General features: G+C 42.7%; 1 protein-coding gene across 1 annotated transcript in view; it reads right to left on the bottom strand.

Moving 5' to 3' along the window:
• Window positions 1-1322: 1322 nt before the first annotated feature.
• Window positions 1323-25712, bottom strand: part of WDR88 (WD repeat domain 88) — a 33729-nt gene continuing 9339 nt past the window's right edge. The window contains exons 5-11 of the mRNA XM_033129231.1: window positions 25050-25188; window positions 23173-23302; window positions 15699-15886; window positions 13968-14050; window positions 12646-12714; window positions 3335-3427; window positions 1323-1460 (exon numbers count right to left, since the gene is read on the bottom strand). Of these exons, the coding sequence (XP_032985122.1) occupies window positions 1323-1460; window positions 3335-3427; window positions 12646-12714; window positions 13968-14050; window positions 15699-15886; window positions 23173-23302; window positions 25050-25188 (840 nt within the window). The remainder of the gene's footprint in view (window positions 1461-3334; window positions 3428-12645; window positions 12715-13967; window positions 14051-15698; window positions 15887-23172; window positions 23303-25049; window positions 25189-25712) is intronic.

Below are 25712 nucleotides of genomic sequence, written 5' to 3'. Positions count from 1 at the left end.
CACTCGGACACTTTGTCCCAACACTTTAGGGGGCTTTTGCGCAACAACAAAACCAAACACTGCTAATCTAGTCACTCAGCAGTTCCTCGAGTGGGAAAGGCTCATCCACAGAAATGCAAAAATATATGCACAAAAAGGTTCACTCCAGTATTATTTGTAATAGCAAACAAACAAGAAACCACCGAGGTTTCTGTGTATGCAGTCTAGCCATCCTCCGCAGCAGTGGGGAAGAATATACCCACGCGTGCTGTCTTCATGTGCCGAGTACACGAGACCAGGAGCAATAGGACTTCTCCGCCAGGAGAGTGAATTTCTGAGAGGGTGAAGTTTTGACATATTCATGCGTCATTCGTGTAAATAAATGAATAGCTACTGACCAGCCTGCTCCAGTCTGAGCAGTCACCAGGGTTGTGACTGAGGAGGGGTGTCACCAAGCACAGGACCTGCCCAAAGAATGACAAGCAGATGATGATGTTCCTGGGCTGAATTATTGGATGCCAGTCAATTGACCATAAATCAGCCCTGCAATTAAGTTTTTAAATCGGACCAAGGGGCATACTAATGATATTTGAGAGAATCATGTGAGCAATACCAAATGGAAAAGGGAGCCCTTCGTGTTGTCAGCTGAAACTTTCCCTCCTGATGTAACTGATTTATGTTGTCTTGTACACTGTGGAAGTAGGATGAAGGCTGTCCGTACACATGGGCGTGCTGGAAATGGAAAGGTCTGGGTGGAGAGCATTAAGCATTCTGGGATGGAAATGTCCACCACTCGCCTGCCTAACCAGACCTTCCTCTGCTCTGGGCAGATGGCCATCTAGGAGCATTAGACAGGGAGGCACCCACAGTGCCTTGCCACAGTACAGTCTCCTCCACAGAGGGGACCCCACACATCTTCCTCTTCATTCCACAAGCCATTCCCCAAGGGCTGCCTTACAGGGCGACTCCAGAGTTCAGAATGGGAGTCCAGAATGTGTCTGAATGAACAGTAGGACATAAAGCTTTAGAATTGCAAAAATGCTTCTAGAATTCACACTTGTTTTCCAATGGAATTTAGGTTTATTCTGCCAGAAAACTAAGAACAAAGCATTCAGTCCCGTTCAATGAAGGCACTGTGTTGCCGAGACGGCAGCACAGTGACAGGAGCCCAGCCAGGGCTTGGCCCCTGCCCCAGTCTGACAGGCCCACCTGGCCAGGGAAGTGCCTCAGAGAAAGGTCCCTGCAGAGCCCTAACACATGTATGACAGGTGGCCTGTGCTGAAGTCTCTCAAAGGGCCCAGTGGCCTTCAGTCCTCCTCCCCCAGGCTGCACCGCCTTGCCAGTTAATCCTTCTCTTCTAATGATGATGAGGCCTCTGCTGACACGTCTTTTGCATCCATCCGGCAGAACACACATTTGGTGACTGTTTCAGAAAAGATGTCACTTTCGTAGATGGAGAAAGGCCTGTCACATTCTTCACACTGACATGAAATATATAAAAAGAGCAGAAAGGAGGTCCTGGTCAGAGGGGACCAAGGCAGGCAGTTAGAATTCTTCTACCTGATCCAATCACCATGGGCTAGATCAAGGTGAGCGCTGCCTCTCCTCTGTGGAGTGTCACCCCTACAGGGGTGGAAATTGCGCGCCACTGAGAGAAGGAGCACAGGCTTCGCCCTCTCTTCCTCCCCAAAGCTATGCAGGTACTGCCAGCTCATGTCCCCTGCCATGGGGGTTCTGGGGGCAGGCGTGACAAGCCACTTGTCAGTGGAGAGGACAAGGGGTGGGTGTCTAACCCCATCCTCTGCTCTGTGCAGAGCACGACTGTGGGGCTGAGGGGCTATCCTAACTCCCCGACATCCTGGGGACACTGCACGTTTACAGAACCATGAGCAGCAAGTAGGCAGGGTTTCTGAACAAAGCAGGGATTTTTACTGGATGATGAAGGTGCATCCTTCTCCATCTCTGAGCCTGTTTCTGGCCAAAGCACAGAGAACAGTGGGTACTGTGGCACAGCTCGCTCACCACTCTGCTTCCCACAAACAAGTGAGCGACACCACGGGTGGGCTGTCAGGCAGTGGGCAGAGTGCGCTCAGGGGTTCCCACCACAGCAAGTTCCCCTGGGACGCGCCTGTTAGGTGGCATGCCCCTGCCCTGGCTCTCCAGGCCCCTGTGCTTTACCACCCTGGCCCACTGCAGGACACTAAGATCTGCAGGAGAGGCAAGGCAAACCCTGCCAGGGGCAGGCCCTCTGGGAAACCCGGCCTCTGAGGAAATCTAGCCCTTTTATTAAAACTTCTTTCTTCTACAGCATAATTACCCACGACCCAACCCCAGAAGGGCGGACTCAAGGGAGGCAACTCGCACTGGCAAGGGGAGGACATAGGCAAGCACTAGTCAGTTTCCAGGCTGTGAGGGCCACATGGCCACAAAGCCCATGAGGACCCGCTGGTCACAAAAATGAGGCCCATGTGGGCCCCACCCCTCCCCTCCCTGCCCCATGGTGCTGTTCCCAAATGAGTCGTTCCCAGAAGCAGTGGCTCCCAGCTGGACCTTCGGAGAGGAGACAAGCCTGCAGGATTCCAAGGGAAGGAAAACTCAAGGCAGCCCAGCATAGACGCCTCAGCCCCTCGAGGTGGCAGCCAGGTGCCTGCTCAGGGGTCCCAGCAGGGACAGGCCTCCACTGCCCAAGAATAGCCTCTGCGGCCAGCCCTGGCTGCGCCTGGTGAAGCAGAAGACATGCCCGCTCTACCACCAAGATTTCCACGAGAGAAACACAGGCACCTGAGCCCCTTCTATGGGAAATAGGGCGCTGGGAGCGTGGCCAGAGGGTCTGCAGCCGGAGCACAGGAAGCTCACGCAGTGTCCAGCTGTGCCCAGCCAGTCCTCCGGTGCTCCCTCCGGCCTCACTTGCCAGTCCCCCTCACGCACCCCACGCACTCCTGCCTGACAGTCTCCACACTGGCCATTTCCTCTTGTGGTAAGTTCCCCCAAACACCTGCACGTCTCACGTCCCCACCACCTCCAAGTCTTTGACCAAATGTCACCTTCTCAGTGAGACCTACCCACCCTGACCGCCCTTTAAAATAGTGTAATCTCCAGCACTTCTTTCCCATTTCTTATGTTATTTTTCTCCAAATTATTTATCCCCATGTGACTCACTCCCTATTTGTCTTATTTCTTTATTCATTGTCTGTCTCCCCTTTTGGAACTAAAGCTCCCTCAGGGCAAGGATTTCAATCTGTTCGTTCATGGTCTTACCCCCAGTTGCCCAATAAATGTTTGTTCAAAGAGTAAATTAATTCGTAGCGGTAACCAATGAAAGCCTTTGTTGGGCTTAATTTTACCCAATACCAACCTGTTCCACTTTGAGGCCCAGGGCCTTTTTGTTCTCAATTACCAAAGGAATTCGGTCAATTGCTTCAATATTCCATAGTCTCATGGTTGTATCCTAAAACAAGTTAAACAGCAAACCAGCAGTCACCAAATGGACTCGTTAGGCTGGGAGGACCCAGGGAGGGGCATTGCAATCCAGGTCACCTGTGCAGAACCTCAACCTGCAGAGGAACACAGCTAGGTGACCAACTGTGTCTGTCTCTCCAGCACCTTTGCAGCTTTTGCACTGTAAGTCCCATATCCCAACCAACCCCTTTCAGGGTGCAAAAAGCCTCACTGTTTCCAGCAAATGGGTGTGGAAGTTGGGGGGGAGTACAAGCTCGTATAGCAGCCCTCAAAATGGGAGCTGAAAGCAAAACTATTTTTAATGTGAAATGGATATGCATAGATGATCCACCTTCCATAGCTGCTGTCACTGTTTTCCGCTAGTTGCAGTTCATGATAATAGATTATCCATTATTGTGATTCACTCCCAATGATGTAACTTACATATTCAACTTAACTGCACGGTAATTGTGAGTTTTAAAAGTCTGCCTTAGATTTTACCTGTGAATTAACTGCTGTGCTTTATTTCAAGATAATACTGGTAGAACTATTAACATTGTGTATTCGGGGATCACGTTTTTGAAGAGTTAAGATAATTAAAATGAGAACAATTACAAGAGCAATGCCAGAATGACCCAGACGTCACGAAAAGAAGGCCATACAACTCAGTTTAATGACAGATAAACAGAGACGTAAACTAGATTGGGGGATAAATAACCAGAACAAAGTATACGTGCAATATGCAGAAAGTCATCTGGGGTTGGGTTTGGTGGAGAAGGGGATGTGAAAGCAACATGGTCACTGAGGCTCACAAGTCTGGCCTAAGTAAGACAGGCAAGTTCTAAATCAAAAGTTTTTCATCTCTCAATAATATACCAATGTGGGGAAAAAATGAACTATAAACCATCCATTGGAAAAGAAGAAGTAAAACTATCTCTATTTGAAGATTACATGACTTAGTATATAGAAAATCCTAAGGAAGCCACTAAAAAAAACTATTAGAACTAATAAACAAGCTCAGTAAGATTGCAGGATACAAAAGCAATGCACAAAAGTCAATTGTATTTTTATATACTTGCAATGAAAAATCTAAAAATACAATTAAATAAACAATTCCATTTAACATCAAAAAGAATAAAATGTTTGGGAATAAATTTAACAAAAGGAGTGCAAACATTAAAGACCAAAATCTAAAAATTATTATTAAAACTAAAGAAGACATAAATAAATTGAAAAACATCCCATGTTCAATAAATCGGAAAACTCAATATTGGTCAGATGACAATACCTCCCCCGCCAAATGATCTACAGATTAAACACAATCCCTATGAAAATCCCAGCTGACTTCTTTGCAGAAATTCACTAACAGATCCTAAAATCCATATGGAAATTCAAGGGACCCAGAATTGCCAAAACAATCTTGAACAAGAAAAACAACATTGGAGGATTCATACTTCCCTATTTCAAAACTTATTACAAAGCTACAGTTATCGAGATAGTGTGATTCTGGCATAAGGATAGAAACATAGGTCAATAGAGTAGAAATGAGAGTTCATACATAAACCCTCACATTTATGGTCAATTATTTTTCACCAGGGTGCCAAGACCTAAAACTATAAAACTAGAAGAACTACTTTTATAACTAGAAGAACTAAAAAACTATAAAACTTAGAAGTAAACATAGGGGTAAATCTTTGTGACCCTGGATTAAGCAGTGATTTCTTAAATCTGACACCATACCACAAGCAACAAAGTGAAAAATCGATAAACTGGACTTCATCAAAATTTAAAACTTTTGTGCTTCAAAGGACATACATCGAGAAAGTAAAGATATACAGAGGGTGACCAAAAAATGTATACACATTTTAAGAAAGGAAAAAACTGTATTAAAATTGTAATACTCAGGCGGTTAGAGCTCCATGCTCCTAACTCCGAAGGCTGCCGGTTCGATTCCCACATGGGCCAGTGGGCTCTCAACCACAAGGTTGCCAGTTCAATTCCTCAAGTCCCGCAAGGGATGGTGGGCTCTGCCCCCTGCAACTAAGATTGAACATGGCACCTTGAGCTGAGCTGCCTCCCAGATGGCTCAGGTGGTTGGAGCACGGGCTCTCAACCACAAGGTTGCCAGTTCGATTCCTCGACTCCCTCAAGGGACGGTGGGTTCCGCCCCCTGCAACTAAGATTGAACACGGCACCTTGAGCTGAGCTGCCGCTGAGCTCCCAGATGGCTCAGTTGGTTGGAGTGCATCCTTTCAACCACAAGGTTGCCGAGTTCCCGCAAGGGATGGTGGGCTGTGCCCCCTGCAACTAGCAACGGCAAATGGACCTGGAGCTGAGCTGCGCCCAACACAACTAAGACTGAAAGGACAACAACTTGACTTGGAAAACAGGCCTGGAAGAAGTACACACTGTTCCCCAGTAAAGTCCTGTTCCCCTTCCCCAATAAAATCTTTAAAAAAAAAAAATTGTAATACTTGATATACACCAATAACAAAAGATGAATATAATATAGTCATGTGTGTACATTTTTTTGGCACCCTCGGAATAAGTCGCTAATAGGCACATGAAAAGATGTTTAACATCATTAGTCATCAGGGAAATGCATATCAAAACTACAAGACATCACTTCAGAACTACTAGGATTACTACAATCAAAAAGGATGTGTTACTAACAATTGTCACCCCAATAAACTTTAATTTAAAAAAAAAAAGGATGTGGAGAAATTGTAACCCTCCTAGGCTTTCTCACTAGAAAGCAAAAAAAGTGTTCAGCACTTTGGAAAACAGTCTGGCAGTTCCTCAAATACAGTAAATGAATATAGTTACCATGTGACCCAGCAATTCCACTCCTGGGAATATATCCAAAAGAATAAAGCACAGGTGTTCAAATAAAAACTTGTTCATGAATCTTCATAGTACAATATCCACAATAGCCAAAGGTGGAAATAATCCCATTTCTGATGAATGGATAAATAAAATGTGATATATATGAACATTATTCAGCAGCAAAAAGAAATGAAGTACTGATACATATTATAACTTGCAGGCCCCCCCAAGCTGCTTCCAATGGCTTTCCCATACAAACGGTCTGTCTTGGCTCATGCTGCAGACTTTCCTAAAATCTCTCAAATGTTCACAAAACCCAAACAAGCAGCATCTGGCCTCGGCATGGCCTGATCCTCTTGCTGAGCAGCCCTACGTCCGGCACTAATGGCAACTGGCCTCGGTTCACAGCTTAGCCTCTCCCAGGCACCTTTAAGTTCAGCATACATGGCAGCCTTCCATGGATTGCGTTGTGGCTCATTCCAGGTGGCCCCAGGCAAGGCACAAGCTGCAACTGAACTTGGCCTGCGGCAGGGCCCCTCCAAGGTGGCTCTGAAGTCAGCACACCTGCTGGTCAGCTTCGAACCAAGCTGGAGCACCACCTGGCTGCCTCCATGGATGACACACCAAAAGGGCAGCCTGAGCAGGCACCCGAGCCCTGCTGAGGCAGTCCCTGCTCTGTACGGTCAGCCCCTGCACAACTGCTCCTCCACTGTAGTCAGGACTTTACATTCTTTAAATGAGCGAATTGTAAGGTAAGTGAATTATATCTCAATGAAGCTGTTAAAAGAAGAGAGACACTTTGGCAGTTACTTACAAAGTTAAACATAATCTTACCATATAATCTAGCAATCGCCCAAATGTATTATTTTACCTAAATGTCCTGAATACTCATGTCCACACAAAAACCTACATACAGATGTTTATAGCAGTTTTATTAATAACTACCCTCAAACCAGAAGCCACTAACATGTCTCTCAACAAGAAAGTGGATAAACAAATTGTGGTCCATCCATACAATAAAATATTATTCAGCGATAAAATGAAATGAGCTATCAAGCCATGCAAAGACATAGAGGAACCTTAAATGCATATTGCTAAGTGAAACAAGCCAGTCTGAAAAGGCTACATACTGTATGATCCCAACTATATAGCATTCTGGAAAAGGCAAAACTACAGAGAGCGTAAAATGATCAGTGGTTGCCAAGGCTTCTGGGTAAGAAGCAGAGGGATGAATAGGTGGAGCACAGGAAGTTCTTAGGGCAGCGAAATTATTCTATATTATACTGCAATGGTAGACACGTGACATGCATTTGGCAAAACCCATATGACATAAAGAGTGAACTTAAACTGGGGACTTGAGTTACTAATAATGTATCAATATTGGTTCATCAAATATAGTTTGCAACAAATATACCACAGTTAATGTAAGATATTAATAATAGTGGAAACTGTCAGGGGAGGGGGGACATGGGAACTGTCTTTACTATTTGTTCAATTTTTCTGTAAATCTAAAACTTCTTTAAACAATAAAATCTTTTTTTTTAAAGACACCAGTGCTCCTTAGAAAACAGTGATCACTGAATTGATTTGGGAATATTACTCAAATGAACATCCATTATTGTATCATTCCCTTGATTAGTCATATGAAACTGAGTGGTCAACAAATAATTCCCTGCCCCCAGAGAAGTCCACATCCTAATCCCCAGAACCTGTGAATACGTTAGGTTACATGACAAAGGGGAATTAAGGTTGCAGATGGAATTAAGTTTGCTAAATCAGCTGATTTTAGAATAGGGAGATTACTGGATTATCAGGTAAACCCAACATAATCCCAAAGATTCCTTAAAAGTGCAGCATTCAGTCAGAGGAATATGTGATTAGGGAAGAAAGGCACAGAGAGAGGCAATGTTGCAGGCTTTGAAGATGGTAGAAGGGGCCACACGCCAAGGAATGTGGGTGGTTTCTAGAAGGTGGAAAGGGCAAGAAAATGGATTATCCCCTTATCATCCAGACGGAAATAAGGCCATGCTGACACCTTGATTTTAGCCCACTGAGACGTTGCCATATTTCTATCTTACATAAATGTATGTTGCTTAAATAAATGTTGCTTAAGGGGTAAAGTCTGTGGTGGTTTATTATAGTAGCAATAAAAAACTAATACACAAAGTAATGTTACATTTCTTGATTCAGTAGCTGCAGCTAAATGTCCTATGAGAGAACAAAAAGGGAAAGTTTGATAAAGTATGTGTTGGGCCCTTGCCGTGTAGAGCTGTCAGATTTTACCAATAATCACAATTTCTGTATTGTATCTAGTGATTTGTCCAATCATGGCAACAACAAAAATGCTCCCCCTAAGAGTAAAAATGAGTAAAAATGCTCTAAGAGTAAAAATGCTCTTAGATACTTTGATTCAAAAGCTGGAGTTTCAAATCATCTTGATTTCTGTGAAGATTTTAGTGAAACTGAGGAAAACATAAGACAAAAGCTGTCGACATCTTATCCAAATCAAACTAGACATTGCTTATCTGTCTACCTATTCAGTAGACAATGCAAATGTAAATTTGGGCAAATTCTATTCAGTCTATTAACTTCTTACCAAAGTCAATGAAAAGATCTTACCTGCTAAATGCCCTGCATGTACACAACACTCAATAAAAGGAGTGTGATTTGCTGTAACTGTGATGTTGGGTCTTTCATAATAAAAGTTTTTAGCCTTGGAATGACAAGGGTCTCTGTAATAAATCTGAAAAGCTCAAGTGACTGAAAGTAACCTCACAGGGTGATCTCATCACAGATTCCTAACTGGGCAGGTCATGGTGGATAGTCACACACCCCAAGGTCTCTAACTTCCTTAGTAAAATGTTTATCTTTGCCATAAGAAAGCCCTGTCAATCATTCTTGTGCATCTAGGTTAACATGTCTTTGAAATGCCGGAAGTAACCCTCTTTTTCAGACCCCTCCTAGTTAACATTGTACTGGAAGCTCTAGTCAGAGCAATCAGGGAAAAAAAAGAAATGAAAGGTGTCCAAATTGAAAAGGAAGAAATAAAATCATCTTTGTTTAAAAATGATATAATCTTATGCACAGAAAAATCCCAAACACTTCACACACACACACACACACACACACACACACACACAAAACAAACAAACAAACAAAAAACGGCTAGAACTACTCAACAAATTCAGTAAAGTTGCAGGCTATAAAATCAACATACAGAAACCCATTGTATTCCTATACACCAACAATGAAACATCTGAAGAAATTTAAAAAAAAATTAAAAAAAAAAACAATCCCATTCACATTAACACCAAAACAATAAAATCCTTAGGAATAAATTTAACCAAGGAGGTGAAAGACCTACATGCTGAAGACGATAAGACCTTGAGGAAAGAAATTGAAGAAGACACAAAGAAATGACAAGATATTCCATGTTCAGGGATTGAAATAATTGATTTTGTTAAAATGTCCATACTACCCAAAGCCATCTATAGATTCAATGCAATCCCTATCAAAATTTCAATGGCATTTTTTATAGAAATAGAAAAAACAATCCTAAAATTTTTGTGGAACCACAAAAAACCCTGAATATCCAAAGCAATTTTGAGAAAGAACAAAGCTGGAGACATCACACTTCTGATTTCAAACTATATTACAAAGCTATAGCAATCAAAACAGTGAGGTACTGGCATAAAAATAGAGAACCCAGAAATAAAACATCACATATACAATCACTGATATTTGACAAAGGAGCCAAAAATATTCAATGGAGAAATATTAATTTACTCATTCTTTAAATAGTGTTGGGAAAACTGGATAACCTCATGCAGAAAAATGAAATGCCCCCCACCCCATCTCACACCATTCACAAAAATTAACTCAAAGTGGATTAAAGACTTAAACATAAGACCAACACTGTAAAACTACTAGAAGAAAACATAGGGGGAAAGCTCATGGATATTAGTTTTAGCAATGATTTTTTGGATATAGCACCAAAAGCATAAGAAACAGCAAAAATAAGTAAGTGGGACTATATCAAACTAAAAAGCTTCTGCATGGCAAAGGAAACAGTCAACAAAATGAAAAGGAAACCTATGGAATGGGACAAAATATTTACAAATCATATATCGGATAAGGGGTTAATATTCAAAGTATATAAAGAACTCATACAACTCAATAACAAAAATGAAAACTCCAATTAAAAAATGGGCTCACACAATGTAATTTATAGATGATGTGATACAGAATTGTACACCTGAAATCTATGTAATTTTACTAACAATTGTCACCCCAATAAATTAAAAAAAGAAAAAAATGGGCAGAGGAACCGCATAGACATTTTTCCAAAGAAGACATACAAATGGCCAATGGGTACATGAAAAGGTGCTCAATATTACTAATAATAAAGGAAATACAAATAAAAAACACAATGAGATATCACCTTACACCTGTTAGAAAGACTATCATCACAATGACAAGAGATAACAAGTGTTGGTGAGGATTTGGAGAGAAGGGAACTCTTGTGCCCTGTTGGTGGAAATGTAAATCGATATAGCCACTGTAGAAAAATATGGAGGTTCCTCAAAAAATTAAAAACAGAACTACCATGTGATCCAGCAAATCCACTTCTGGGTATGTATCCAAAGAAAATGAAACCATCAACTCAAGGAGATATCTGCACTTCCATATTTATTTAAGCATTATTCACAATAGCCAAGATATGGAAACAACCTAAGTGTCCGTCTACAGATGAATGGATAAAGAAAATGTGATATATATATATGTATATATATACAATGGAACATTATTCGGCCATGAGAAAGAAGGAAGTTCTGCCGTTTGTGACAACATGCATCGAACTAAAGGGTATTATGCTAAGAGAAATAAGTCAGACTGAGAAAGACCAATAGATGAATATTTATGATCTCACTGAATAGTGAAATCTAAAAATGCCAAATTCATAGAAACAGAAAATAGAGTGGTGGTTGCCAGGGGGAGGGGGAGGGAGAAATGAGGAGATGTTAGTCAAAGATACAAACTTCTACTTACGAGATGAGTAATTTTAGGTGATTTGATGTACAGAATGATGATTATAGTTAATACTACTGTATAGTATACTTGAAAGTTGCTAAGAGTATAGATCTTACATATTCTTGCCACAAAAAAGAAATGGTAATTATATCGCATGAGGAGGTGTTAGCTAAGGCTATAGTGGTAATCATTTGGCAATATATAAGTGTATCAAATCAACAGTTTATACACACTCAATTTACACAATATTGTACGTCAATTATATCTCAATAAATCTTGAAAAATAAATCAATATATAAATAAATGTAAGAAATAGCTAATCAATCCTATTGTATTTATATTCTCTTTTCTAAAAAGTCTTACATTTATGTATCTTAAGAATATACAATAATATAGCCTATAAAAGTTAAATATCCCACAAAAGACTTTTTAAAGTCTAAATAAATTGCTGTATCAGAGGACAGAAAGCAACATTATAAAATAGTTTTCTCTTTTTCTTAAACATATTTGTTTAATTAGTTCTGCTACCAGTTACTATTAATTGCTGCTGTTAACTAGTCCTATTATTTCATTTAAATAATAGCATTTATGTGATAGAAAAGTAAAAGATATAGAATACGACATCATTTCAAATAAACACTCATTTTGTTTTATATTTTTACTTTTTTCCAGCTTTATTGAGATATAATTGACAATCATTGTCATGTTTTTATATTAAAATAATAATGCAGCCATAGAATTTTTATTGTGTGTTATATTATTATGGCTTTTCTGTCAGGTGCAGCGGTATCCCAGGTTGGCTCCCTAACAAGTTAGTCATGGTAGGCAGAGTCTTGCCCCTGGTCTCATAGCCATAGAAACCCCCAGCCTAGAGAATTACATGGCTTTAATAAAGGTGGAGGGCAAGGTGAGACTCCACTTCTCGGTGCTCGCACCTGGGACAAGCCTCGGGATATCCTGGGCTAATAATGTGCCATTGGCATAGGAATTTCAGGATGTAGTGAGGTGGGGATAGGAGACCCACCTGGGACCTCACAGGGTGGTCTCTGCTGCTTATCCACAAGCTGACACCTTCCCCTCCAAGGCCCCGTTTGTTTATCACTCACTCACCAGTCTGGCCACACCCTTGCTCCAATAAAACACAAATGTTGGTGGTGCAGACACAGAGATACCTGGCAACTCCCCACCTGAGCAGATGGAGGGACCTCCTTTCCATGTATCCAGGCAGCTGCCTGTTTGGGAATGACCTGGCCAGGTATGGCCCTCAGACTGAGCCTGCCCAGGAATTTTTCTTGACAATAGCACGTCTGTTATCTTTGGTTCTCACAAATGCAAGAGAGTTTAAGTCACTCAAAGGTGGGCCACTTTTACCTTTGAAGCAGACAGGATCCATTTCTTGTTGTTGCTAATGGCAACATCCATCACCCAGTCATTATGGCCCTGAAGAAAAATAAACTTTAAGGAGGACCTCGAGGAAAAGCTTTCATAAGAACAACAAAAACAAACGCAAGCACACAATGCTACTTACATTTAAGAGGAACTAATTGTGCTTCCCAGTTCCACCAAGGACATTTCAGGTGAAATACAAAGTGTAAAGGCTTGTGATACACGTGTATGTCATGGCACTGTATGTGTTTTTAAAATAGCAGGATGGGGGAAAAAATAATTATATCCCTCGCTGGTCCCAGAACACCTCTTGCTGGTTTTTGCTTGCTTTCTTTGTTCTAGGGAATACCACTCAGGGGTCTGATAGGTGAGGGGGCTTTTGGCTTCAAGTAAATGCAAACCTAATCACTCGTCCGTAAACAAGTGGGGGATTGTTCTCCTCAGATACGAGGGAGCTCAGAGCAGGTCGACAGCACTGCTGGTTCAGACACTTAATGACATCAGGGCTTGGTGTCAGCACCGTTATCATTCTTTGGCCTTCCCCTTATGGAAAGAGGTGGACCAGGTGAGGCAATGTGGTTTGGTAGGAGGACAGAGAACTAGAGAGAAGGTTAAACTTCTGTGCATAACAAAAGGACAGGAATTTGAGGGTGCAAGAATAGAGAGGAGAAGAGGAGAAAAGTGAATAGAACAAACTGATAGGGGGACAAAGGGATTTTTAAACACAGGGAGGTTAAAGCTGAACCTCTGGATTCTGGCTGTGCTTGATAATTCATCGGTTTATTGTCGAGCTACTTTGAGTGGAGTCTCCTCTAACTTGCAGCCAAAAGCACTCACTGGACACCCCCCTTTTGGAGCTCCACAGCTTCCTGTGTAAGCCTCGTTATGGCGTTCGGCCTTCTTCACAGTAATTTCTGCTGTCCTTAGAACACTTTCCCAGCTCTGAGTTTTAGCATTTGCTCTTCCATCTGCCGGGAATGCCTTCCCTCAAGCTCCTCACTCATCCGGTCCTTCCTTGCACTCCCTTTCTGAGCTCAAAGGTCACCTTCTCCGAGGGGCCCTTTCTGCCCACCCATTGAGGCTTAGTCCTGTTTCTATCACATCACTTTGTTGTGCTTTCTCTATTTCACTCATCAGTGTTGATGATTTGTTTGTTGGTTTCTTGTCTGCCCTTCCCTACAGAGATGTCTGCTGCATAGGAGACATCTAGGTCTGTCTCACCCACTGCTGTATTCCCACCACAGCACCCAGAATGGAATGACTAAGGAATGAAGCCCAGATCCTCCATCTAATACAGGCATTGGTACCTTTAAAGAGAGCTTCCGGTAGCCTTCTCCTACATCCCAAATAGCCACAGTCCTGTCGAACCCTCCAGACACGAGAAAAGATGCTGCAACACAAAATGAAAGAGTCTCGAGGGGATCATCCTCCCCAGCCAACTGCTTCCTCCTATGGTGAGGTCAAAGCGGGCTGAGGACGCATTTGTGAGGTGCCTCCATGGCTCACTCTGAGGACACTCAAACCTCTTCCTGGCGGTTCAACGACCCCCAACCAATTACATTATTCATGGTAATTATATTCCATAAAGTTGTCGCAAACACTGAATTAGCAAAAACTGAACCATCTTCCTAAGGAAAATACAGCGTTAGGTTCCTGTGAGATTCTGGACACATTTCATTAAGGCACAGAACAGCTTTCTTGCGTGTAGGAAAGCTGGCAACACTTCAGCACTATGCTAAGGGAGCATTTTCAATAGCAAAATCCCCAACAAAAAGCTCAAATTGCAAAAATGTGGCACTAAATAGACTACAAAAAGGACACTTTATGATAAGAGAGATGAAACAAGAAGGCAGCGGGTCGCCTTGTTCAACTCCAGCTGGGAACGTGTGCATAACTCAAACTTTCCGCTGCACTTCGCACATCCACGAGTGACCAAGAGTAATCACTTCAGGGTTTACTCTTACAAAAGTGTCAAGAGTATTCATTTTAGGGCTACAAATAAATTTTAGCCAGTAGGCAAATTTACAAGTACAGACTCTGCAAAGTGTGATGATTGTGGGCAACTCTGAACCCAATAAATCCAAGGACAGTGGAGTCTGACTTACACAAAGGCTGCTTCTGAAGAGGGAAAGTTGTTCAGAAGCACCCTAGCATTTCTCAAGTCAAGCGCTGATGTGTGTGTAACTGGCTGGGTGCCCCCCCGACCCCCCACCCCCATCCCCACTATACACATACTCCTTGAGGATGGAGGAGGGTAATATTTGGCTCCTGGGTGTCAGGAGCAGTCACTTCCCCCACTGGGGTCAGCTGCCATGGCAGCTTCCTGTCATTGCCTCTGCTTGCACCCATGGCCCTTCGTCTGGAAATAGCATCCCAATTTCCCATGGGAAAACACCCCTCACCTATTCTCAGTCCCTCTGGTTCAGAAGGTACTGACCCTAGCCTCTAGCTCTGGGGGGGTAGGCAAGTCACTTAGAATTGGCCAATCAGAACATTTCATCCTCTGCTAAAATGATTGGTTCAGAGGTGGGCACATGACCTAAGCTGAGCCAATGGGAATATTCCCGGGGACTTGTGCTGTCACCATCAGAGTGTGTCTCTTTTCTTCAGGATCGCCAGCAACCAGAACTGCTGTTGGCCTGGACCACCAGAGGCCATCTTTGCCTCCTTGAGGAGAAACGCCAAATCAGAGAAAAGCTGATCTGAGAGGCAGAATAGGAGAGTTGTTTCTCTGATGGCGTTGTCTGAGTGTCTGAACCCTAGAGTGAGACCTGCTCCTGAACTTTCCCATTACAGGAGTTAACAAATTTCTTTTGTTTGCTTCAACTACATTGAGCTGAGTGTCTGTCACTTGCAAACTTGTGCCTATGAATCTCCTCTCTTGGCTTTTTGTTCCCATGGATAAATCCACCTTCACTGTCAACATCATTGGAAATTACCTCTCTGTGCTAAGGAATGTCCATGTGAATGAAACATGAGGAACTCTAACCCCGCACTCCCATGGGTACACAGAATCCTTTTTTGTATTTATTACTCACTATCTCTGGCAAAGTGGCAGGAGCTCACAGAACCTTCATGGCCCTTCATCAGAGTTACACAGGCTCCACGGTTTCGAAACTCCCCTGTATGGACATTCCATATTTTTAAGGTTTTATCCCAAGAGCTTGTACACAGGAAATGGCCACTGAAGGTAAAACAGCAGTTAGAGATTGCATTGCTGTGCGCCCTGAAACACAGATGGAAGGATACACGCATTAGCACTTAGACCCTGGAACATCTGAGGACACACATAAAAGGAGGGGGGACAAGGGAAAGGGCTAAGCTTTCCCTTAAGGGGGGACAAGGGGGACAAGCTAATGGACATCATTCCTTCAATCACTGCCTAGATATCACTGATCCAGATATGAATTGCTCTGACTAGGTCACACTAATCCAAGATTTCTTAATCATACTGACATTTTGTGCTGAATCATTCTTTGTGGTAGGGGGCTGTCCTGTACATTGTAGTATGTTTGGCAGCATCCCTGGGCTCTACCCACTGGATGCCAGTAGCCCTCACACCCAGTTGTAACAACCAAAAATGTCTCCAGACATTGCCCCTAGTTGAGAACCACTGCACTATTCAGAGCAGCTTGAGGCCTAAGGGAAAAGAGCAGCTGGAAAAGCTGTCAGTGTTGGTCAGTGAATTAATAGCCCTTCAGGTTTGGTGCTGGATCATACTTACAAAGTGGCCTCTCCTGTTCACCTCCTTTGTCTCTGAGAGGTGGAGGCTTCGCTGCTTCTCTGCTCTCCTCTCCCACCCCTCTCTCACTTACTCCTACTTCTCTTCACCCCGTCTGCTCTCTCTTTTTTTCTCTCCCTCTCTCCTCATCTGTTTTCAGTGTCATTAAAGCATGTATCAATGGTGTGCAGTTAATGATTAATAATAGAGTTTTGGGTTATCCAGTCTCGATTTTTAAATGTCTCCTTTTTTTGAAAAGAAAAAAAAAATCTGTCAGTATTTTGCTGCTTTTTGGTTTGTTTGTTCCTCCAAGTAATTTCCCCATGATTCTCATCTCCTGCTATAAACAGAATTTTCAGGTGAAGCTATAAACATAAATGAGCATCTCTGCGTAGCCTGGATCATAAAATCAATCATTTTACCTGAGGAAAAGGATGAATACCACTGTTTTCTACAGCTCAGGTCAGAGTTGTGGACTCTGTTTCAGTTCTTTGAAACGCACAAACTGAGTAAGATCAAAGGCCAAAAAAAAGTCAACTTTCCAGGAGTGTCCATGGTAAAACTTTCCAAATCTCTGTGCCTGTTGGGCTAAGAACTATCCCACCATCCAGACACTGTCATTGGGGTTTAAACCTGGAGATAGATTAAAAACAAAACAAAAAACCTCTCCAGAATCCAGGCACTGTCATTGGAGTTTAAACCAGGGCTATCTCTATTTTCCAGGATGGCCTCTCATTTTAAATAAATTCCTCTTCTCACAAAAGACCATTTTACTGAATACAACAGTTTGGGGGAAATGCATATGTTGCACTTGCATGTCTGGACAAGATGAAGTCAATGCTCTTCACTCTATTCCTCCTGCTAAGGACAGCTAACAACCCTGGGCATTTATAAAGCAAGCAGAAGACTCTGAAAGGTAGAGAGAAGAAGGAGGACCAGCGAGGGCTCTTGGGACCCAAGGATGGCATGCTATGAGTCCCTAGGGTTTTCTTTTTCCTTTATATATCCTGTACTGAGTGCTGGGAAAGCTCATAACCCCCCCCAAAAAATAGGGAACAAAAAAGGTCTCCAAGTAAAACTGTTCTCCCTAGCAAAAAGGAGAGCCTAACAAAACAGAACACTTTTAGACAATACCCACCTTAGTCCAGCCAAATATCTTGGGGGGGAAACTTCAGTTTTATCCCCATCCCTGTGAGCAAAAGCTAAGAGGGGAGCCTAGACTGCCACCCTTGCCAGGCTGTAATGAGGTATCATGTTAAAACAAAAGATTTAAGTAAGACAAAGTCTTGTAATGTAATAACCAAAAGGTCCAGGACAGAACTGAAAATCACTCATCACACTAAGAGCCAGAAAATTCTGTGTTTCCCTAAGACCTAGCTGGACAATCAGCTCTACTGTGTCTTTGAGAGCAAAAATTAATATAAGCCCCGATCTTATTTTACTATAATATAAGACGGGGTCTTAATATAATATAATATACTATACTATACTATACTATAATATAATATAATATAATACCAGGTCTTACATTAATTTTTGCTCCAAAAGACGCATTAGAGCTGATTGTCCAGCTAGGTCTTATTTTCGGGGAAACACAGTTTCAACATAAATGAGAAAAATAATCAACAGATGCCAACACTAAGATGACATAGATCTTAGTACTATCTGACAAGGATTTTAAGCAGCCATCATAAAAGTGCTTTGATGGACAATTATAATCATGCTTGAAACAAACAAAAAGATAGAAAGCCTCAGCAAAGAAATAGAAGATATAAAGAATGATCAAATGAAAATTTTAGAATTGAAAAATACAGTAATCAAAATTAGAAACTCAGTGGAGAGGACAGAGGAAAGCATGGGTGAATGTGCAGGCAGACAATATAAATTAACCTATCCAAAAAATGGAATTAAGGGCCGGCCCGGTGGCTCAGGGGTTAGAGCTCCATGCTCCTAACTCCGAAGGCTGCCGGTTCGATTCCCACATGGGCCCGTGGGCTCTCAACCACAAGGTTGTCAGTTCAATTCCTTGAGTACCGCAAGGGATGGTGGGCTCTGTCCCCTGCAACTAAGATTGAACACAGCACCTTGAGCCGAGCTGCCTCCAGGATGGCTCAGTTGGTTGGAGCGCGTCCTCTCAACCACAAGGTTGCCGGTTTGACTCCCGCAAGGGATGGTGGGCTGCGCCCCCTGCAACTAGTAACGGCAACTGCACCTGGAGCTGAGCTGTGCCCTCCACAACTAAGACTGAAAGAACAACAACTTGAAGCTGAACGGCACCCTCCACAACTAAGATTGAAAGGACAACAACTTGACTTGGAAAAAAAGTCCTGGAAGTACACAGTGTTCCCCAATAAAGTCCTGTTCCCCTTCCCCAATAAAATCTTTAAAAAAAAAAAAATAGAATTAAAAAAAAAAAAGAACAGAGCCTCAGGAACCTGTGGGACTACAACAAAACAGCCAAACATTTGTTTCATCAGAGCTCCAAAAGGAAAGGAGAAACAGGGTGGGGCTGAAAAAGTAATCAAAGAAATTATGCCTGAAATCTTACCATATTTGGCAAAAGACATAAACCTATAGATTAAAAAAAAAAACTAGGTGTTTGCAAATAGGATAAACTCAAAGAAATCTACACCAAACATAACATAATTAGACTTCTGAAAACTGAAGACAAAGAAAAAATCTTGAAAGCAACAAGAGAGAAATGACACCTTACCTATAAGGGGAAAACAATTTGAATGACAGTGTATTTCTCATCAGAAATTATGGAGGCCAGAGAAAGTGACATGACAGTTTTCAAATACTGAAAGAGAAAGAAAATGGTCATCCCAGATTTCTATATCGAACAAAAATATCCTTCAGGGGGCCGGCCAGGCGGCTCAGGCGGTTAGAGCTCCATGATCCTAACTCCGAAGGCTGCCGGTTCGATTCCCACATGGCCCAGTGGGCTCTCAACCACAAGGTTGCCAGTTCAATTCCTCGAGTCCTGCAAGGCATGGTGGGCAGCGCCTCCTGTAACTAAGATTGAACACAGCACCTTGAGCTGAGCTGCCACTGAGCTCCTGGATGGCTCAGTTGGTTGAAGTGCATCCTCTCAACCATAAGGTTGCCGGTTCGACTCCCACAATGGATGGTGGGCTGTGCCCCCTGCAACTAGAAACGGGACCTGGAGCTGAGCTGCGCCCTCCACAACTAAGACTGAAAGAACAACAACTTGAAGCTGAATGGCATCCTCCACAACTAAGAATGAAAGGACAACAACTTGACTTGGAAAAAAGTCCTGGAAATACACACTGTTCCCCAATAAAGTCCTGTTCCCCTTCCCCAATAAAATCTTTAAAAAAAAAAATCTGCTTTCGCTGTATCCCCCAAATTTAAAAAAAAAAAAAAATCCTTCAGGAATGAAGAGAAAATCAAGACATTTTCAGATGAAGAAAAATTAAGAGAATTTATTGCCCTCAGATTTACCCTAAAAGAATGACTAAAGGAAGTTTTTCTAAACAGAACGAAAACAATAAAAAAAATGAAACTTGGAGCTTCAGAAGGGAAGACAGAACATGGTAAGCAAAAGTATGGGTAAATGTAATACTTTCCTTCTCCTCTTGAGTTTTATAAATTCTGTTGGACAGTGAAGCAAAACAAAATTATAACAAAGTACTTACGTTTACTTCTCGCAAGCTTCAATGTCAGTTGAAATAATGAATTTTCAAAATCCTCTAGCAAGACCAGGCATATAACTTGCAGGGCCCAGTGCAAAATTAAAATGCAAGGTCCCATTTCCTCAAAAAAACTATACATAGTATTACCATTTGATCCACAAATTCCACTCCTAGGTATATAGCCAAAAGAATTGAAAGCAGGGATTTGAACAGATACTTGTATGCCAATTGCAAATTGCAATATTATTTACAATAGCTAAAAGTTTTTTTTAAAGTGTCCATCAACAGATGGATAAACAAAATGTGATACATACGTACAATGGAATTTTGTTCATTCCTATAACAGGGGTAACCCTTAAAAAATTATGCTAGATGAAATAAGCCAGATGCAAAAGGACAAATAATGCATGATTCCATTTATATGAAATATCTAGTATGATATGAAAAAATGATCAGCATCACTAATCATCAGAGAAATGCAAATAAAAATCACAATGAGATATCACCTCAGACCAGTTAGAATGGCTATCATCAAAAAGACAAATTGTAACAAGTGTTGGAGAGGCTGTGGAGAAAAAGGAATCCTCACACTGTTGGTGGGAATGCAGACTGGTGCAGCCGTTATGGAAGGCAGTGTGGAGGTTCCTCAAAAAATTAAGAATAGAATTACCATATGACCCAGCAATCCCTCTCCTGGGTACATACCCCAAAAATCTGTAAACACTTATCCATATAGACATATGTGCTCCAATGTTCATTGCAGCTTTATGTATGGTGGCCAAGACATGGAAACAACCAGAGTGTCTTTCAATAGATGAATGGATAAAGAAGTTGTGGCATATATACACAATGGAATACAATTCTGCCATAAGAGAAGATAAAATAGTGCCATTTGCAACAACATGGATGGATCTTGAGATTATTATGCAAAGTGAAATAACTCAAACAGAAAAAGTAGAGAACCGTATGATTTCACTGATATGTGGTATATAAAACTGAGAACAACAAAAGAACAAGACAAACAAATGAAGAAACAAAAACTCATAGACACAGACAATAGTTTAGTGGTTACCAGAGGGTAAGGGGGAAGAGGGATGGTAGATGAGGGTAAAGGGGATCAAATATATGGTGATGGGAAGAGAACTGATTCTGGGTGAAGAACACACAATGTGATCCCACACAACGTGATAAGAACACAATGTGTGAACACACAATGTGATAAGACCTAAACGGAAAATAAGCACTGGCATGATTTCTCAGGATGCTCGTAATATAAAATGAGGCCTAATGCATCTTTTGGAGCAAAAACTAACATAAGACCCAGTCTTATTTTGGGGGAAATACGATACGGCTTATTTTAGATTACAAGCATCCTGAAAAATCATGCTAGGGCTTATTTTCTGGTTAGGTTTTATTTTCAGGGAAACATGGTATATAGATGATATATTACAGAATTGTACATCTGAAATCTACGTAACTTTACTAACAATCGTCACCCCAATAAACTTTAATTAAAAAAAAAAAGAAAGAAATATCTAGTATGAGCAAATTCATAGAGGCAGAAAGTAGAATAGAAATTAGGGTTAGGGTTAGGGTTAGGGGAATGGGGAATGGTTGTTCAATGGGTACTGAGTCCCTGTTTGGGACGATGAATGGGTTTTTTAAATAGATAGTGGTTTTGGTTGTACAATATTACAAATGTAATTATTATCAGTGAATTAACTTACAAATGGTTAAAATGGCAATTTAAAAAATAATAATTTAATATCCCACAAACCTCTGAAGTGTACACTACAAATGGGTGAATTGTATGGTGTGTGAATTACACCTCAATAAAACTGTTAAAGAAGAAAGGAAGAAAGGAAAGAAGGCAGGAAAGAAGAAAGAAAGAAAGGGAAAAAAGTGATGGCTTCTGGGAAAACTGCGTGGTTACAAGAGAGAGATTTTTCACTATATATCCTTTTGTACTTTTTTAAGTACAAAGCATGTGTTGTATGCTTTATATTGTTAAAAAGTAAATTACATATTTTTGAAATAAAAACATGCAAGGTCCATATTTAAAAACTAAGATTTTCAGGACATTGACCTCAGAGCATTAAATCAAGTGTGGGGCCCCTCTGAGTGTGGGCCCCAGTGTGACCTGAGAGGGTGTAAAGCATGAAACCAGCGCTGTCCTATAGCACTGAAAATTCTTGCCTCGGTATTTTCTTGCTGAAAGCTACATTTCCGGAAAAATCTTAAATTCAGGTCAATCAAAAATACCAATAAACATTTCTCTTATTTTTGTTTCCATTCCCATTGGGGCAACAGAATGCAGACTGGAGAGGATCACCACACTTGCTCACAGTTGGAGCTGTGGGTACGTCTGCTGCTCTCACCCCTGTCACTTCCACCACAGAGCTTCTCTAAGGAGCAGTGCAGGCCTCCCTGGGGCAGAGGGGGCACCCACTGCCCCTCCCAAACCAGCTTTCCCTGGGAGTCACTCTCAGTAACAGAGCATATGCTGGGCACCCACCGTGGGCCTGTGCTATGGGCCTTCATGTGTTGTATCTTAGGCCTCACCTCTGCCCAGTTTGCAGACGAGGAAACTGAGCTCCGAAGTCACACAGGATAGGAACCTGCACACCTTTAATGTCTGGCCAGACCCCCATGGGAAGCCTGGCCCAGGCCCGCAGGGCTCATAATTGAACGGAGCGGGCAGGGTGACAGAGCATTTATACATTCTGGGATCCTGACTCCAGGGCCCGCTGGACAGTACTGGCCACCCTCTGGTGGTGGCCACCTACAAGGTGACCCTTGCAGGCTCTGGATGATCAGATCTTCCCATTTTGCAGGAGACACTAGAAAGTCGCATTTTGGCAGGGGGCCTCTGCACAATATTTTCCAGTGTTGGCTCACATTGAAGCAAATGCATCTGAGGCCCAGCCCAGCCCACAGGCCACAGCTGCCTGCCCTCCTCCTTTCCTTTCTCCCTATCCAGCCTCTTCTTAGCACCCATGACCAAGTTGGAGATGCCCCCTGTGAATGCTGGCTTGAAAGCTGAAGGTATGCAGGCGGAATCCAGGAGGGCATGGATGGGGCCCCCGCCCACCCCCCTGCTGTAGGATGCTCCGGCCTCCCAGGAGCCCTCCTCACTTGGCAATGGTGAGCAGTGTGGTCTGGGATGTAACATCCCAGATCTTGATGCTCCTGTCCAACGAGACGGAAGCCACCTTCTGGCTGTCAGAGTCAAAGCAGCAGGCGGTGACTGAGCTTTTGTGATGACCTGAGGCACAGAGAAAGTGACTCGTTACACACATTCCACATTCCAAGTCACAAGCTTCACGTGACCACACGCTTCACATGACTCACCCCGACAGCGACCATATTCCGGAAACACAATTCTGGTTTTCACTAGGGACTATTCACTCACACCAACATTCCTCAGTGCCTACCCTGTGCCAGGCTGTGAACAAGGAGCACCGTCAAACCAGTCCCTGTCCCCGCTGAGTAGGCAACGACCCACAGCATGCCAGGGGCCGTGAGAGGAGGGCAAGTCATGTCAAGGCTGGCCAGGAGAAGCCTGGCACAGCCCTGAGAGGTTGAGGAAGGGCCGGAAAAGTGAGCAACGGAAGCAGAACAGGAAGAATGCTCCAGGCAGAAGGAAAGCATGTACAATGGCCTGGAGGTGGGACGGGACATAGAAAAGCATGGTGAGCAGCTAGAACCTGGAGAGTGAGGACATAGAGCAGGAGGTGACCCAGTAAGGGAAACATGCAAGCTGTGAGGCACAGCACATAATCATGGTTTCATGTTGATAAAAATAAACCTAAACACATATGGGAAGTAGCACAGCACATATCATGGTTCCACGTTGATAAAAATAAACCTAAACACATATGGGAAGTAGCATTGTGTGTGTATTTGCGCGTGCGCGCACACACACACACACACACACACACACACACACACACAGAGTTCAGAAAGGCTACCCAGCAACATATTGTTAGTAACAGGCACTTCTGGGGAAGAGACAAGACAGGTAGAGCTGCCTTTCACTTTTGGCTTTACATACTTAGGAAAATGTTTTACAAACATTATGTATTTATTTTAACTTTTTATTTTGAGATAACTGTCAACTGACGTGCGGTTGTAAGAATGACACAGAGAGACCCTATATGCCCCGTTTTCCCCAATGGTAGCATCTTGCATGACATAGAGTATCACGATCAGGAAATTGACATACAATAATTATTAATTTTATATTTTAAAAAATACAAATAAAAACGTCAAGGGGCCAGCCTGGTGGCTCAGGCAGTTAGAGCTCCATGCTCCTAACTCCGAAGGCTGCCGGTTCGATTCCCACATGGGCCAGTGGGCTCTCAACCACAAGGTTGCCAGTTCAATTCCTCGAGTCCCGCAAGGGGTGGTGGGCTCTGTCCCCTGCAACTAAGATTGAACACTGCACCTTGAGCTGAGCTGCCGCTGAGCTCCCGGATGGCTCAGTTGGTTGGAGCGCATGCTCTCAACCACAAGGTTGCCGGTTCGACTCCTGCAAGGGATGGTGGGCTGTGCCCCCTGCAACTAGCAACGGCAACTGGACCTGGAGCTGAGCTGCGCCCTCCACAACTAAGACTGAAAGGACAACTTGACTTGGAAAAAAAGTCCTGGAAGTACACACTGTTCCCCAATAGAGTCCTGTTCCCCTTCCCCAATAAAATCTTTAAAAAACAAAAACACATCAAGCAGGCTGAGCCTCCGCTCAGTATAAGATTGGGCTTTAAATGTCTATGTGAGCAGAACATTGTTTCATTTATTACAAGCACAAGACTGAACAGAAAAGTTTAACTGATGAAGGACCAGTCTTAGTTTTAACTGCCTGTGGTTTTATCAATCAGCGTCCCATCTTTAATTATGTAGCTCAGACCATTATAGTTTCAGCAAATAAAGCAATCAAACATCACAATCAGTCCAATGACGAGCGGCTGTTACCATGGCAGACAGAACAGAGCAGGGAACCCATGCAAACTCACCTTTGATGTGAGACACAGTCCTGGCGCTTCCTGCATCTGTTATACAGATTCCGCAATCCACATCCAAGCCAGAGACCACGTATTTACCATCAGGAGAAAACTGACAGGAGACTATGAAGTTTTCATTACTGATTTTCCACTGAAATAGGGCAACAATCAAAAGGTTGTGTTCTCTCTAGCCCAGCTGTCCAGTAGAACTTTCTGTGATAATGAAAATGTTCCATCTATGCACGGTCCAATATGCTAGCCACTGGCCACATGTGGCCATTGAGCACTTATAATGGGCTAGTGCAAAAAGAAACTGAATTTTCAAATTTGTTTGGTTTTAATTAACTTATTTAATAAATGTACTTAATTAGTCTGTGTCCGGGACAGATGAATGAGAAGAGGGAGAGCACCCAGCGGAATTGACAGCAAGGTTCTAGTAATGGCCAGCTGTTCATTTTGGTAAATGAGTGGTGATTGCCTGGCACTGTAGACGAGATACTACAGCCCCAGGCCCTCAGGCAGCTCACAGTCTCCTAAGGACACCTGGCACCAAACCACAAGAAGGGGACAATGAGCTACTCAACATTCTCTGTGTTATAAATCATGATATTGCCATTGTGACAGTTTTAAAATATGCCCACCCATTCTCTGACTGTCCTCCTTCCAGAAGGTGAA

Source organism: Rhinolophus ferrumequinum, chromosome 15, assembly GCF_004115265.2.
Source record: "Rhinolophus ferrumequinum isolate MPI-CBG mRhiFer1 chromosome 15, mRhiFer1_v1.p, whole genome shotgun sequence".
In the NCBI taxonomy this organism is placed as follows: Eukaryota; Metazoa; Chordata; class Mammalia; order Chiroptera; family Rhinolophidae; genus Rhinolophus; species Rhinolophus ferrumequinum.
The sequence above is the reverse complement of the archived record's forward strand: the minus strand, read 5'-3'. Positions and strand labels throughout refer to the sequence as shown.